We start from the raw sequence: 15,972 nt of genomic DNA, 5'->3' as shown, positions 1-15,972 counted from the left end.
AGGTGTATTCAACTGATGTACATAGCTATAAGTTCTCTGAATTTTGAGTTGCTGTTATTGTCTGTAGACTAGATAGCACTGCTGTATGTAGTGTAAGTACGTTGCTAGTGGAGATCCTTGGTAGTAGAGGTAGATCCTATTGTGATTTTAATCATTTTTTCTACTGTGTTTCTATGACTGTCCAATTGTAACAGGCTATAGGCAGAGAGGTTGAATATTGTGCTTTCTATTCTGTTGCCCTCAGTTGGCACCTGCTTGTGTCTTAAACGGGCTGAAGTACATTTGAATTTTATATGTATTGCATAGCTCAGGGATATTTTTTAAAATTTATTTTATTATTATGTTATGCCTATTTTAAAGAAGTATTAGCTATAGGCAGAATATTGTTGATTCATTATTAATTGCCTGACATTCTGTTGGTGTCATTGTGTTTGTGTGTTAATAAATGGTTTTATAAAATAAGACCACACCTGCAAAACCCACCAACCCAAACCCTAACTCACCCAGAACCTGCACTACAACAGCATACTTAAGTCTTTCAGGAAATACACCTTGACTCATCAACTGGTTACCACTGCAACTACAGAAGCAACAAGGAGAGATGGTGGGGGGTGGGAGGAGGAGGGGTGGGGGACACCACATGAGCATGATTTTAGTACTTTGGTTGAAATACCATAACAGCCAGAAGATTTACTGTTTTTTAATGATCTAATGTTTTTTTTTTTTTGTGATCTCTCCAACAGATTACCTGGCAAAACTGATGTCTTCTGGTGGGGTACGACATGTCTGCCTAAATCAGTCTAATGGATCTGCTTTCCAATGGTTCCTTTCTGTCACTGTACGTGCTGCTAGGAAGAATTCACTGAATTTAGTAGCCAGAAGTTTGATGTAATATCAGCTGTCTCACTGTTGTTGCCGTGGCAGAGCTGAATATCTCTTGCCTTGCTGAGTTTATTCTTTTTATGCCTAGTAAGGCTCCAAACTGCCTTCGTATTAAATTTGGACTTTTTTATTTTTAGTGCACTATATGTGGTTTTTGCCTTTTAGAGACATAGTAAAATTTTCTGCAATAAGCTGAAAGTACTCCTTTGTGTATTAGAACTAGTTCTCTGCATTAAATAAAGCTCCATCTTTCTGGCATAAGACACTTTGAACAAACATATTAGCCACCCTTTCTCAAGGCTGCCACTGACACTTGTTCCTGAAAACTGAAAATATAATAATGTAAGAATGTTTTTAAGAAATAAATTTCAGTTTTACTGTATGTCCTTTGTAAACTACTTCTCATTATTCATTATGTAAATTTTCTTCGAATAGTGTAAATGAGTCAGTACTGTTTGGCCATGATATAAAGATACTTTGTGTAGTGGGTGTTGGGAGGTACAGGAGGCAGGCCTTGCCCCCACATTAGGGCTACAATCGGTGAGGAGCAATGAGGTGAACACTGACTACACCTCACACTGTTGGCACCATTACCTGTGTTTTATGATTATATGTGAGCAGCTGTGACAATCACAAAAATATTCGTAGCACTCTGAGGCAAACGAATAACTTCCGACATATGCAGATTTTCTCTGTTAATGGCAACACTAGTAAAAACGATCTTCCTACAGTATGCAAACACTGTTAATGATTCTATGAAATTGTATGTTTTCCTTCTTAGTTGAACCTGATTGATACTTTATTGCTGTCATCTGATCATCATTGGCACATCATTTATTATAGCCCTCACATATATTCCGTGAAATACATTTGGGTTTAGAAATAAATGATCCCCTGCAAATTTTATTGCACCACCTTCCTACTGGGATGAAGTCAGTATTAAAATCTCCACATACATTAACATCACACTTATTCCAACCAAGTCTCATTGGTACACCTTCTACTTGTTTAATATAGACTAAAAAGTTTTGAAGTTGGGAGCCTGTACGCTGGCAGAAATGCTACCTCATTTGTTTTCAAGCTATTACAGAACTACAGATCTCATAGAGCTGTTCAGTAGAGTACTCATTTATGTCTATGGCCTTGGACTTTATTTCACTTTCTGTGCATAAAGCCACTTCCCATTTGCTGAAATCAACCAGGTGCAGCTAATCAATTTCTGTCACTTGTAAATATTGTTCTGTTATGAATAGCACACCTGTAAGAACAGCTTTTGATTTTTCTGTCTTGTACTAACAAGAGAAGCTCCTCTTTCGCATTTAATAGGCTGTTGTGATCTGATGGACAAGTTTAATGTTTTACAATTGTTATTCTTGAAATACTTTTTTCCGTTTCTCCACTTATTGTTGAACTATGTCTATAATTATTCCTCAGCTTTTCTTTTCGAAATATTTACCATAAAAATGGCCCAGTGGTCTTATTGGAAATTATACAGATTGAACAGATCTGGTTACTGTGAATGCTTCTGGGAATTAGGTGTGCAAGTAAATTCTTAATGGAAATATTTATGGTAAAGTGATTCTAACATTTATTGACGGTAAGACAAGTGTAAATTGGTAGATGCCTATTTAAGGGCTGCACTAGTGCCATTCAGTCTCCTCTTCTGCTCTGTACTTACCATAAATAAAACATGATACTTGCACAATGTTTGTAATAAAAACTTCTGGTTTTGGATGATATCTTTCAACTTCAGTTATATGAATATGGGCAACCATAATCACATTGTGTGGGATGGGTAACTCTGTCCAGTTACAAAGAGTGAGACACAAACAGCAATGAAATTACATCCATCATCTGATGTGACTTGACAGGGTATACTTTTGGACACCAGGTGCCTCCAGATTTCATACCACAGCATCCAACACAGATGTGAACCTACATCATAATTAAGCAGGGGACACTATGGAGCAGCTCACATACACCACTGTCCTGGACTTCCTACTAGCTGACTGGTTGTCAACATTCAATAAAGAAAACTGTGGCAGAGGTGAGTTTTATTTACTGCAGTTATTAATTCCAACACACACAGAAAAAAGAAGTTTCTATTGTACTTACCGGTTCGTGGACTCTCAGCTGATGCAACCAATCAGAAAAAAAGTCAGGTTCCCAGACTGCAACTACATCACATTCAGTATCATATACTTTTATGACTGGCATTAATCTGTGATCCTTAACAATGTGTTGGTGATAAAATTCCTGGCAAAGGATATAAAGCAGAAAACTACTTTCAAATTATTGCAGAAATAATTAAACAATACTTATCTGTATATTACTTCCATGAACTCAAAAATCAATAAAAACATAATTATAGTATACCTAGGGCAAGCAATTAATACTTTAAGAAGAACAACATATGGCTGTGTCTACATTTTGCTTCCTTAAGTACTAAAAGTATTTTCCCTATAATGCAGACACCAACAAAGACAGAAAAAGGAGGGGGCAAGGTTTCTGCATTTAAATTTTTATGGACAGAAGATGTGTGTCACTTCCAATACATCTTACCACCAATCCTATTACAAGCGTCTAAATGTTTTAATTGTTGAAGAAATGCAGCTGTAACAGTGGGAAAGCAGTACAATATAGAGGAAAAGTGGAGTATATGAAGCATTGGAAGAAAATGACAGAAAATGGCATGTAATTTTGGAATGGTAAAGAGAGATAATTTTAATTAAATTGATCAGTACAGTTCCTGTAAAAAGAACATGTCCTTTACTGAACAATAAGCTGAATCTCCAGCTATTCCAATTTTACTTTGGTCAAGGGCAAAGGTAAAGGTGAATTTCACAAACTGAGCAATGGGTATCCTCAAGGCTCTACTCTGCCCCTAGGCTGTTTACCCTATACTCCCATGGATTGCCAGAAACTTCGTCAGATTTATATACATCTCAGATATCTATCTGCCTATTGGTTCAACAGACCAAAGTTTTGGAAGCAGAAGAAATTGTGACCAAGGACTTGCAAGTATTAGATACATAATATACAAGGTAGGAGCTCCATGCAAACCCATTGAAAAACTGCTGTACGCTTGACTCTCGCTAATCCGGCACTCAAGTCGTCCTGCCTCTCAGCAATCCAGTGCACATCCAAAAACACATGCACAATGAATTATCATGCTTAGTTAAACAATGCTTTATATACCGTATTTGAAGCTGTAGATTTCTTTACAGCTCGGAATCATGTCTTCAGAAAGGAAACACGTTACGCTAGACCTCAAGCAGAAACTTGAACTTTTAGATAAGTTAAATCGAGGTTCTTCGCAGAGAGCCATTGCTGCTGAGTTTAATGTTGGAAGAGCAACTATTTATGACACCAGAAAGAAAGAAGGTGTAACTCGACAGTTCTCAACACAAATGAATAGCGAGTTGGGAAAACGGAAGGTTGTGCGAAAGAGTGAGAATAAAGAACTGGACGTAGCTATTTATAGATGGTTCATACAACTACACAGTAAAGGAATTCCAGTCAGTGCCCCGATTATAAAGGAAAAAGCAGCTGTGTTTAACAAACAACTTGATGGTAGTAACTCGTTTGCAACGAGCGAAGGTTGGCTATCGACCTGGAAAAAATGACCTGGCATTCGGCAGCTGACAGTCACTGGGGAAAGTTACTCAGCTAATGATAAGGATGCTGATGAGTTTGTAAGCAAGATATGGAAGATAATAGAAGAAGATTTAACTGCTGATGCCTTGTATAATGCTGATGAAACAGGACTCTTTTACAAAATGCTTCCTTCAAGCTGCCAAGAATGAGAAAAGCTCATTGTTACAAGCAACAGAAACAGCACGTAACATTAATGGTGTGTTGTAATGCAAATGGGAGTCATAAACTACCGCTTATGGTGATCGGAAAATCCCAACATCCATGTTGTTTTCAACAGACTGACATAAATACTCTACCATTGCAGTATCGTGCTCAGTGGAATGCATAGATAGGCAGACAAATATTCTCTCGGTGGTTCCATGAAACGTTTGTACCAGCAGTGAGAAAAGAACTAAAGAAGAAAAAGCTTCCACTGAAAGCTATCCTTATACAGTAATTGACAATGCTACCAGTCATCCTTCAGATGTTTCTCTAAAGTCCGCTAGTAAGCATGTACAAGTACTCTTTCTCCCATCCAATGTGACAGCCCTAATTCAGTCCATGGACAAGGGAATTTTGGAATCAATTAAACGTCATTATCAACATTCACTTCTCGTCTCTTTGCTGAACGAAAGTGAAATCAACTCTACTGAGACTGTGCTGAAGGCATGGAAAGCAATTAACATACGCGATGTTGTTTTCCAAGCAGCCGAAGCATGGGATAAAGTGGAGAGTGCTACCATAATGAAGAACTGGAGAAAATTGTGACCATCCATTGATGCCGAGTTGGAGCCAGTAGTGAGTGACAGCAATGAGCCAGTCAATTCGGAATTATCAGTTTCTTTGTACACTGACATGTTCCACAACCTTCCAGGAGGAGAAGAAATTGATGATGAAGATGTTACTATGTGGCTGAATGAGGAAAATTGTGATACGGACAAAACTTTAACAGATGAAGAAATAATAAAAAGTGTGCAAGAAAGTAATGATGAAAGTGATGAAGAAGAGGACACAGGAGGAGAGAACATGAAGATTTTCCACACTGCCGATGCTGATGCTGCCGAGGTCTTCCTGGAGTACATTATGCAACAACCAGATACATGCAGTACCGATGAAATGCTTGTAAAGCAGTTTCATGATAAAGCATACCTCAGTCATCATTGCGACAGTTAAAAATTAATGTATTTTTGGATTTAATCAAGTATATCCTCTATGTTTTAAAACTGTATCCTTCAGTTCAATAAAGTACAGTACACTATATCCCCTATGCTTTCAAAATAAGTAAAAAACAAAATAAAAATATAAAATAAATTTCAGACACTCAATAATCCGGCACTTTCGCTAATCCGACACCTGTATGTGCCAGGAATGGCCGGATTAGTGAGAGTCTAGTATATTCTATCTCAGTAACAAAGTACATTATTATCTGGAAATACAGCGCAACAACACTACAAAGTATCTGGGTATCAATGTTGATAGGCTACTTAGCTATCAACACCATCTTTGCAGAACAGCTGAAAACATAAAATGGGACTTCATAGAAAACCAACAAAAAGAAAATGAGAATAATAGCAAAGGCCTTGGTTTCTTTATCAGCCTCATGGTTAAACAGTTGTGACAACTCAATATTCAGATTCAGCAAGCTGCTGACATTGCATGTAGCATATCATACACAATATAATTCACCTAGGTTTTATAATCTGACTACAATCTCATCAACCAGTGGAAGAACCGCCATGAACCTGTTACCCACCATTTTCATTCCCAAGACTACATAAAAATATGAGGCCATTCTTTATCCCCGTAAGGTTTCTCCAAAATTAAAAATCTGCCAAACGTTTGGACTTCGACTTTTGTACTGCCATTTGGCACAATCTTGAGCACATCATATGTGGAATGGAAAGAACTGCTATTACTCTATACAGCTGGAAATACTAAGAACTTCCAAGTAGTGACTGCAGCGATGTGATAAAGGCAGGACCACATATAGTACACGTGTGCCCATTGTGTGCTTTCACTACATCTCTGGAAGAGTTTCATGAGAGCAACTTCAAAGCAGTCAATACACACCTGTTGTTTATTTGACAGGTTTCCCAAATTTTAGGTTTGTAGTAGTTATATTTCTTTGCGATTGTTCTACAGCATCAAACACTAAATAACAGGTCATGATGCAAATCCTCATCCTCTGCTAGGATACAAGTACGAGGGTTATTCAGAAAGTAAGATCCAAATTGCCATAGCTAATAGAATGACATGTGAACACTGAAATCAAATGACGCCATTTGCATTGGTTTTGTCACAGTCTGCTGTTTAAAGTGTCGGTTCAAAATGTTTAAAACAATTCATCAACTGTGAAATACAGTCTGTGATTCAGTTTTTAACAACAAAGAATGTTGCAGCAGCAGAAATTCATTGACAAATAAGTGAAGTGTATGGCCCCAATGGAATGAGTGACAGCAAAACACATGAGTAGGTGGGAACTTTCAAGGATGGATGGGAAAAATGTCCATAATACACCACAATCAGGCCACCCATCAGTTTGGTCGAAGCTGTGGATGAAACGATTCGTGAAGACTGGTGATTCACAATTTCAACTTTAGCAGTGGAATTTCCAAATGTGGAATGGACAACTTTGGATAAAATTGCTCCTGAAAAGTTGCAATTTTGTGAAATGTGCATGTTGGGTTCCAAGGCTACTTACTGAAGAAAACAAAATGGAAAAATAGCTTTCTTAGAGCAATTTCATAAGGAAGATGATAAATTTTTACAGATAATTGTCACAGAGAATGAGAAATGCGTCAATGGAATGGTATGAGAGGCCGAGGAGGGGGCACGAGGGTGGGGAGGGAGGGCACGAGAGGGGTAGGGCATGAGGAGGGGGGCCAGGGCACGAGGAAGGGGGGGAGTGCACGAGGAAGGGGGGGAGGGCACGAGGAAGGGGGGGAGGGCACGAGGAAGGGGGGGAGGGCACGAGGAGGGGGGGAGGGCACGAGGAGGGGGGGAGGGCAGGAGGAGGGGGGGAGGGCACGAGGAGGGGGGGAGGGCACGAGGGGGGGGAGGGCACGAGGAGGGGGGGAGGGCACGAGGAGGGGGGGGGAGGGCACGAGGAGGGGGGGGGAGGGCACGAGGAGGGGGGGAGGGCACGAGGAGGGGGGGGAGGGCACGAGGAGGGGGGGGAGGGCACGAGGAGGGGGGGAGGGCACGAGGAGGGGGGGAGGGGACGAGGAGGGGGGGAGGGCACGAGGAGGGGGGGGAGGGCACGAGGAGGGGGGGAGGGCACGAGGAGGGGGGGAGGGCACGAGGAGGGGGGGAGGGCACGAGGAGGGGGGGGGAGGGCACGAGGAGGGGGGGAGGGCACGAGGAGGGGGGGAGGGCACGAGGAGGGGGGGGGGAGGGCATGAGGAGGGGAGGGGAGGGGAGGGCACGAGGAGTGGAGGGCACGAGGAGTGGAGGGCACGAGGAGGGGAGGGCACGAGGAGGGGAGGGCACGAGGAGTGGAGGGCACGAGGGGGGGAGGGCACGAGGAAGGGAGGGCAGGGGGGAGGGCACGAGGGGGGGAGGGCACGAGGAAGGGAGGGCAGGGGGGAGGGCACGAGGAGGGGAGCGCAGGGGGGAGAGGAGGGTGTGGGGGGAGGGTACGAGGAGGGGAGGGTGTGGGGGGAGGGCACGAGGAAGGGGGGGAGGGCACGAGGAGGGGGGGGAGGGCACGAGGAGGGGGGGGAGGGCACGAGGAGGGGGGGGAGGGCACGAGGAGGGGGGGGAGGGCACGAGGAGGGGGGGAGGGCACGAGGAGGAGGGGGGGAGGGCACGAGGAGGGGGGGGAGGGCACGAGGAGGGGGGGGGAGGGCACGAGGAGGGGGGGAGGGCACGAGGAGGGGGGGAGGGCACGAGGAGGGGGGGAGGGCACGAGGAGGGGGGGAGGGCACGAGGAGGGGGGGGAGGGCACGAGGAGGGGGGGGAGGGCACGAGGAGGGGGGGAAGGCACGAGGATGGGGGAGGGCACGAGGAGGGGGGGAGGGCACGAGGAGGGGGGGAGGGCACGAGGAGGGGGGGAGGGCATGAGGAGGGGGGGAGGGCACGAGGAGGGGGGGGAGGGCATGAGGAGGGGAGGGGAGGGCACGAGGAGTGGAGGGCACGAGGAGTGGAGGGCACGAGGAGGGGAGGGCACGAGGAGGGGAGGGCACGAGGAGGGGAGGGCACGAGGAGGGGAGGGCACGAGGAGTGGAGGGCACGAGGGGGGGAGGGCACGAGGAAGGGAGGGCAGGGGGGAGGGCACGAGGAGGGGAGCGCAGGGGGGAGAGGAGGGTGTGGGGGGAGGGTACGAGGAGGGGAGGGTGTGGGGGGAGGGCACGAGGAGGGGAGGGTGGGGGGAGGGCACGAGGAGGGGAGGGTGGGGGGGGAGGGCACGAGGAGGGGAGGGTGGGGGGGAGGGCACGAGGAGGGGAGGGTGTGGGTGGGATAGCACGAGGAGGGGAGGGCACGAGGGTAGTAGGGCGAGGGGGGGCCAGGGCACGAGGAGGGGAGGGCACGAGGGTAGTAGGGCGAGGGGGGGCCAGGGCACGAGGAGGGGAGGGCAAGGGGGGGGGGCAGGGCACGAGGAGGGGGCAGGGCAGGGCACGAAGAGGGGAGGGCGATGGGGGCACAAGGAGTTCGTTTTGTTTTGCTTTAGGGCACAAAGAAAACAGCTCGGGTAATACACACCCAAGTAAAAACTAGAGAACACAAACACAGAGCAGAGTTAAACGACTATCAGTCCCAATGGACAGAATAGGAGACAGTTAAAAACAGGCATGTGGAAAAGGGCTAAAAAAGCCATACAGTAATGGAGATCCAAAACTAAAAATGAAATGGCCTTCACCATATTGTAGCGGCAGATAAAAAGTAAAATTTGGTTGACAGCCCACGAGTCATTCGCTAAAATGGCTGATAAATCAGGCGGCTGATAGATCAGACGGCAAACCGAAGCTGGAACTTCCATGTTTTTAAAAAAAAGGCCATTCCAGCAGGAAGTAGTGGACAGTTAAAATTTGTGCGCAATGTGGACAAAGTGGTGGGGTAGTGCCACTGAGCAAATGACGATGGCCTAAAAGGCAGTGCCCAGCCCAGTATGCAACCGAGTTAAAATAATCTCCTCCTGGCGGGAGGGCCAAGAGGAGTTTGTACAAGGCACTGGGAGAAACTTCATAAGCCAAAGCTTATTCCTGTGAAGGGAGGACCATTGGCGACACCAAAGAGACATCACCTCCTGACAGATAGCAACACAGAGATCATCAGAGGGAATGTACTCGTGGGCTGAAGTACGAGGACTGCAGCCATGGCAGCAACAGCAGCAGCCTCATTTCCTGGCAGACGACATGGCCAGGGACGCACAGAAACCAACAATGAGTAAGTGACAGGTTTCCTGGACCTGTTGCACTTAGGGATGGGCAGTGTACAGTGCACACAGACTTTGAAGGGCTCTGAGCGAGTCTGAGCGGACACAACTGGAAAGCCTGTGTCGCTTGATGTACTCCATAGCCTGATACAAGGTGAAGAGCTCGGCTGTAAAGACTGAGGAGTGTGCCAGAAGCTGATATCGACAGAACACGGGTGCCAGTGACGAAGGCACACTCGACCCCACGGTCAGTCCAAGAGCCATCAGTGTATACAAAGGTACTATCGCGAAGTTCCATGCATAGGTTGTGAAACTGGAGGCGACAGACCAAGGCTGGAGTAGGGTCCATAGGAAGCGAATGAAAGCTAAGGTGGTGAAGGGTTCACACCCACTGGGAAAGTTGCAGGTAGTATGAGTTAAGCCGCCATAGTAAGTGGCAAAAGCGGACTCCAGGAGGTAACAGAGAAGAGAGACGAGCACCATACTGACGATCAAAGGAATCATCAAAGTAGGAGGCATAGGATGGGTGGCCATGTATGGCAGACAAATGGCATGCGTATCTGCTAAGGAGAAAGTCACGGCAGTAGGGCAGTGGTAATTCAGCAGCTTCAGCATACAGACTCTCAACCGGGCTGGTGTAAAAGGTGCCCGTGGCCAAACGGATGCCACGATGGTGGATAGTGTTGAGACAGCGTAAGAGGGATGGGCGTGCAGATGCATAAACAAAGCACCCACAGTCAAGTTTTGAATAGACAAGGGACCAGTACAAAAGGAGGAGGGTGGTTTGATCGGCACCCCAGGAAATACCAGTGAGGACACGTAGGAGATTGAGGGACCGCATACAGTGGGCTGCCAGTTAAGACACATGGGAGGACCAAGAGAGTTTCCTATTGAGCATGAGCCCCAGAAAAGTCATAGTTTTAATGAACGAAAAGGCAACCGGCCCAAGATGTAGAGATGGTTGGAGAAACCATTTGTGCTGCCAGAAATTCATACAGACAGTTTTGTGAGTAGAAAAGCGAAAGCCATTGTCGATGCTCAAGAAGTAAAGACGGTCAAGATGGTGCTGAAGACGCCACTCAGTGAAGCAGGTCCATGGAGAACTGCAATAGATAGCAAAATTGTCAACAAAAAGAGAGCCGAAGATGCTCGGCAGGAGACAGGCCATTATAGAGTTAATCGCGATAGTAAAGAGGACAACACTCAGGATGGGACCCTGAGGCACACCATTTTCCTGGATACAGGTGTCCAACAAGGCACACCCCACTCGCACCCAGAAAACTCGGTCTTGTAAAAATGCCCAAAGAAAACAGGCAGGTGCCCACAGAAGACCCACATGTAAAGAGTACGAAGGATACCAGTTCTCCAGCAGGTGTCTTAAGCCTTCTCCAAATCGAAAAACACAGCCACAGTCTGGGATTTTGCAGAAAACCATTCACGGTTGGACAAAGTACTGAGATGGTCAACTGCAGAAAGAGAAGGGTATCACTCGAGCCTCCTTCACTTGTTTCTGATGGAGGAAGGCAGGGTGATAGTGGGAAGAGCTCGCAACTTTGGCAAAATGATGGCCCAAGGTGTCGGAGATAGCAAGAGGGTCCACGATGACATCATCAGCCAATGCCAGGCCAGAAATTGGGGAATGGATCTCGGTGCCAGATAGCCGTCGGAGGCTGGCCCACACGACAGAGAAAGCTGTGGAACTGTCAAAAGAACTAGTGAATGAAAGCCAGCTAGCTGTTTTGCTATCCCACAGAACACAATGACACTTCGCATGCATCTGTTTATAACGAATGCAGTTCGCCAGCGTAGGGTGGCAGTTAAAAATGCGGATAGCTCGTCAACGTGTGCGAATTGCATAGTCAAGGGACTATGTGGTAAAGAAGAAGTGTGAGGAATGGAACATTCTGCAGCACTAAGGATAACACTGGTGAGATTGTTCACCTGGTCATCGCAACTGGGGGATCTTGTCCTTCGAAGGTCGCCAGGGAAGAATTAGAGTGCCAGTCGAAGGCAGAGTACAAGGGGGTGCTGCAATGCTAAAAGCAGCCGTAAATCCTCTTTGTGGAACTGAAGGCCGTGAACATTCCATTGGAGGACAGTCAGGAGGAAGAAATGTAGGGGTGTCAACTCGGCGGACGCTGAGTGACAGCCGGTGTGGAGTCGCTACTACAGGGCACAGACGCAGGAGGCTCCTGCTCCGTGGGGTCCACAGAAGCATCGGCTTGCTTGTGTGGTCAGTCCGTGGAGTCCAGTGCTGAAAAACAGTGTATGATGCGCACTGGTGAGACAGAGGCCGGCTGGGCTGAGGTACCACCGTCGAATAGGATCTTCGAGGTGGTGAAGGAGAAGACTGTTTGCCTTTAGCGGTCTTCTTCGAGCCTTTCCAGTTAGAGGAAGACTCGCGTGGTGTTTGGCTGGAGGGAAAGAGGAAGTCTTCACAGGAGTACTCATTCTATCCTTTCCTGTCTAATGGTAGTGCAGTTGGTGGCTTCACCTCTCGAGGCGAGAGTTTGACGTTTTGTTGCACAGCGGGACGGGGGGATGGCAATGCTACCGTGACACTGGGCGTCTTCACAACCTCAGAGCTGAATTTCAGGTCGCACGCTTGCATGGCCGTGTCCTTCGTGGAGCGAGGGACAACAAGAACAGAACTATGGTGCCAGACAGGAGAATACAGGGTTTACAACTAGCCAGTAACTTACGAGCTACTGGGTAAGGCACCTTTTCCTTTACCCAAATCTCTTTGACAGCCTGCTCATCTAGGTACACGGGATAATACCGAGAGGTGGGGGCGTGGCCACCACTGCAGTTGATACAGCAGGTAGAAGGTGGCAAGTGATTGCCCTCATGTGCATCCTTGCCTCAGGTTACACATTTGGCTGCGTGTCGACAAGACATTCTAGTCGATTGAAATGATGACACCGGTATGCGCATCGGGTTTGGAATGTACGGCTGGACTGTCATAATTTCATAGCCTGCTTTGATCTTTGACGGCAGCACCACTCTATCAAAGGTGAGGAAAAGACTGCGGGTGGGCACTACAGAAGAATCTACATTTTTCATCAGACGATGGTTGGCAATGACACCCTGATCGGAGAGATAAGATTGTATTTCGGCCTCAGTTATACAGTCGAGCAGCCTGGTGTAAATTACACCATGGGAAGAATTCAAAGTGAGATGGGTTGGTTTGTTGTTTTGGAGAAGGAGACCAGACAGCGAGGGCATCGGTCTCATCAGATTAGGGAAGGACGGGGAAGGAAGTCGGCCGTGCCCTTTGAAAGGAACCATCCCGGCATTTGCCTGGAGCGATTTAGGGAAATCGCAGAAAACCTAAATTAGGATGGCCAGATGCGAGATTGAACCGTCGTCCTCCTGAATGTGAGTCCAGTGTCTAAAAAGTGAGATGGGCCTCGACATGAACAGGGTAGCCATGGAGAAGCGAGATAGCAAGCAGTTGTTGCGTTTTGGAAGCAGAATCTGTCTCCAAAAGGAAAGTGCAATTTCGTAAATGAGAGCAGGAGTTTAAAGGGCCAGCAAATGCATCAACTCCTTTCTGAATAATAAACGGATTGACCATGGCGAAGGACTGACCATCTTAAGTAAGTGAGACCACAAGGAACTATGGTGCAGTGGGAAGGGTCTTTGAATCAATAGCCTCATTACATTTATGTTTGGTAGACACTGAATGGGGATATGATTGACTCACCATGAGAAAATTCCCCCACAATTGCCAGAGTCTCCGATGGCACGCTCCCTTCACAAGGGGACGCACCCGTCTTAGGTGATGGCTCACACCTCAGGTCACACCTCCCGAACATCTGACAGAGGGACCAATAGGCAATTTGAGAAGGTTGCAGCTCAGGCAATGACCCTTCCCTGGGCCTGGCCTGTACCAGGCCGAAGCGGGGGAATGAGAGGAGGGGGGGGGGATGTGAGACTGTTTTTACATCTGTGACAGAATACAGAACATTCCCAAGAATTCCCCAGACATGTTCCTCAAGGGAGATGAAAAAGTATAGCAAGAGGATAAACATGCAGCACGGAAGAGAAAACTGCTGCCAAAGGCTGGGACCCGTGATAGCCAAGCTCAAAGCCACCAAAGAGTGCTGAGCCCCCTGAGGAGCGAGGAAGAGGAGGGGGAGCAAGCGGGGCGCAAGGGGGGCGTGGAGGCGGACAGGGCACAAGGGGGGGGAGGGGGCGGGGCTGCGAGCTTGGCACAAGGGGTTGCGGGGCTGTGAGCGGGGCACAAGAGGGGTGGGGGCTGGGGGGGGGGGGGCTGCGAGCGAGTCACAAGGGAGGCCAGGTTGGGATTGGGGCACAAGGAGGGGAGGGTGCGAGCGGGGCACAAGGAGGGGAGGGTGCGAGCGGGGAGGGGGGTGAGGAGGAGTGCGGATGTCGTATTTTGGTTCTATCTTATAATTTTCTTCAATATAACAGCATTTGCTTGTCTTGCGTAGAAGGTTTTTTTAGGACGAAACCCTTTGTGATGTGATGTTAGGGTGATGTAATGTCAATGCCTATGGAATTAGAGAGGGCCATAATCTTGGATTGGGGAAGAAAAGTTTCTGAGCCACTTAACAGGATTTACCATAGCATTGGTTTTGATGATATAGGGAAACCACGGAAATCCTAGATTTTGTTTGTGTACAAAGTAGTGGTATGGACCTTTCTAATGAAACGTATCACAAACACCAGCTTTAGTCTGTATGGTTTCTGAGATACTGCTTTTTGAAATCATCGTCAAACAGAAAAAATTCTGGTCATGAATAATTAACAGAATGTTTTGGTTATGTTCTGTTTCCGTTAAATTAATAATTAAATGTAGGTCTGTGAAGGACAACAGTCAAACTGAAATACTGTTGTGTGTTGGTGGCATTAATACGAATGAAAGTGTGGATGATTCAGTGCTCGCTACTTGGAGTGTCATATCAGTTATGGAGTTGCTTGTAGATGTCCCTCTCCCAGTTCTCACAACTGCCCTTTCTGTTTTCTGAAGTGTCATTATCAGTACCATAGAAAATGAACTTCAGCTATTTGGTACAGTTTTCACTGACCTCTAGCAGCTGCTCTTTTTTACTAGAGCAGTATTTGCAATAACTTTCCCCCCTCCTATACCTACAAATTTCACTCTTTTTTTTCCATTTCATATCATTCATTTCTTATTATGAGGAAGTTATTTCAAGGTTTTACAGATTAAAGATTCAACCCCCTAATTCCTTATTTTCTTCACAGGGGTTTTTGAAGATGTAAATTCCGTGTATTTACAATGGCAGACATTAGATGAAAAACTCATCCATAAATATTTGAAAGCTATGTAAAACCATTCAGTTTAAATTATTTTATAGGAGCTCTGCACATGCACCCGCACGGCACGTGTCTCACTCACTCTCACTCTCTCTCTCTCTCTCTCACACACACACGCACGCACGCACGCACGCACACTCTTGCACAGGAACAGGCCAGCACAGGCACAGCACAGGCACAGCACAGGCACAGGCACAGGCACAGACAGAGACATACTTACGAAGTTTATTCCAGTTTCCTTACAACGTTCTTCAGCTTCAAGGCACATGAATTTTTTATATCGTGCAAACTGAAAGAATCAGTTGGCATCAAGAATTCTGGATCATCAGTTGATTCATTTAATACTTTCATCACCTCCTGAAAAAATATGATCCTTGGAATTATTTAATTCCTTGTGATACATTGGAGAAAGGTAAACTATACTCAGTTTTTTATGAGGGATCTTCAAAAAGTAAGTTACACTTTATTATGGCTGGTCATGTAACTTTTATTGAATGCTTCACTACACCTGAAAGTGATATACATGACACTATTTTTCAAAGTAGGCACTAGTTCCTGTAAACAACAGTTGGAACATTCTATCAATTGTTCAATTCCATGACTATAGAAATCCGTGTGAATGTTGTCGTCATAAAAAAAATCTGCAACTGCTGTAAAACAATTCATTAACTGCCTTGATTTTGTCATCTGTGGTCAATAATCTTCCATCCCAAACAGTACCACCCATATATGTGTTGCATCAAGACTAGACACTGGCATTTGGTTCATATACTAGC

General features: G+C 46.3%; 1 protein-coding gene across 1 annotated transcript in view; it reads right to left on the bottom strand.

The window, feature by feature from the left end:
* LOC126485140 (kinesin-like protein KIF14) overlaps positions 1-15,972 on the bottom strand; it is a 251,822-nt gene that overhangs the window by 55,582 nt on the left and 180,268 nt on the right. The window contains exons 14-15 of the mRNA XM_050108803.1: positions 15,417-15,553; positions 2,998-3,138 (exon numbers count right to left, since the gene is read on the bottom strand). Coding sequence (XP_049964760.1) covers positions 15,422-15,553 — 132 coding nt within the window. The 3' untranslated portion in view covers positions 2,998-3,138; positions 15,417-15,421. The remainder of the gene's footprint in view (positions 1-2,997; positions 3,139-15,416; positions 15,554-15,972) is intronic.

The sequence above is a fragment of the Schistocerca serialis genome, chromosome 6, assembly GCF_023864345.2.
Source record: "Schistocerca serialis cubense isolate TAMUIC-IGC-003099 chromosome 6, iqSchSeri2.2, whole genome shotgun sequence".
NCBI lineage: Eukaryota > Metazoa > Arthropoda > Insecta > Orthoptera > Acrididae > Schistocerca > Schistocerca serialis.
The sequence above is the reverse complement of the archived record's forward strand: the minus strand, read 5'-3'. Positions and strand labels throughout refer to the sequence as shown.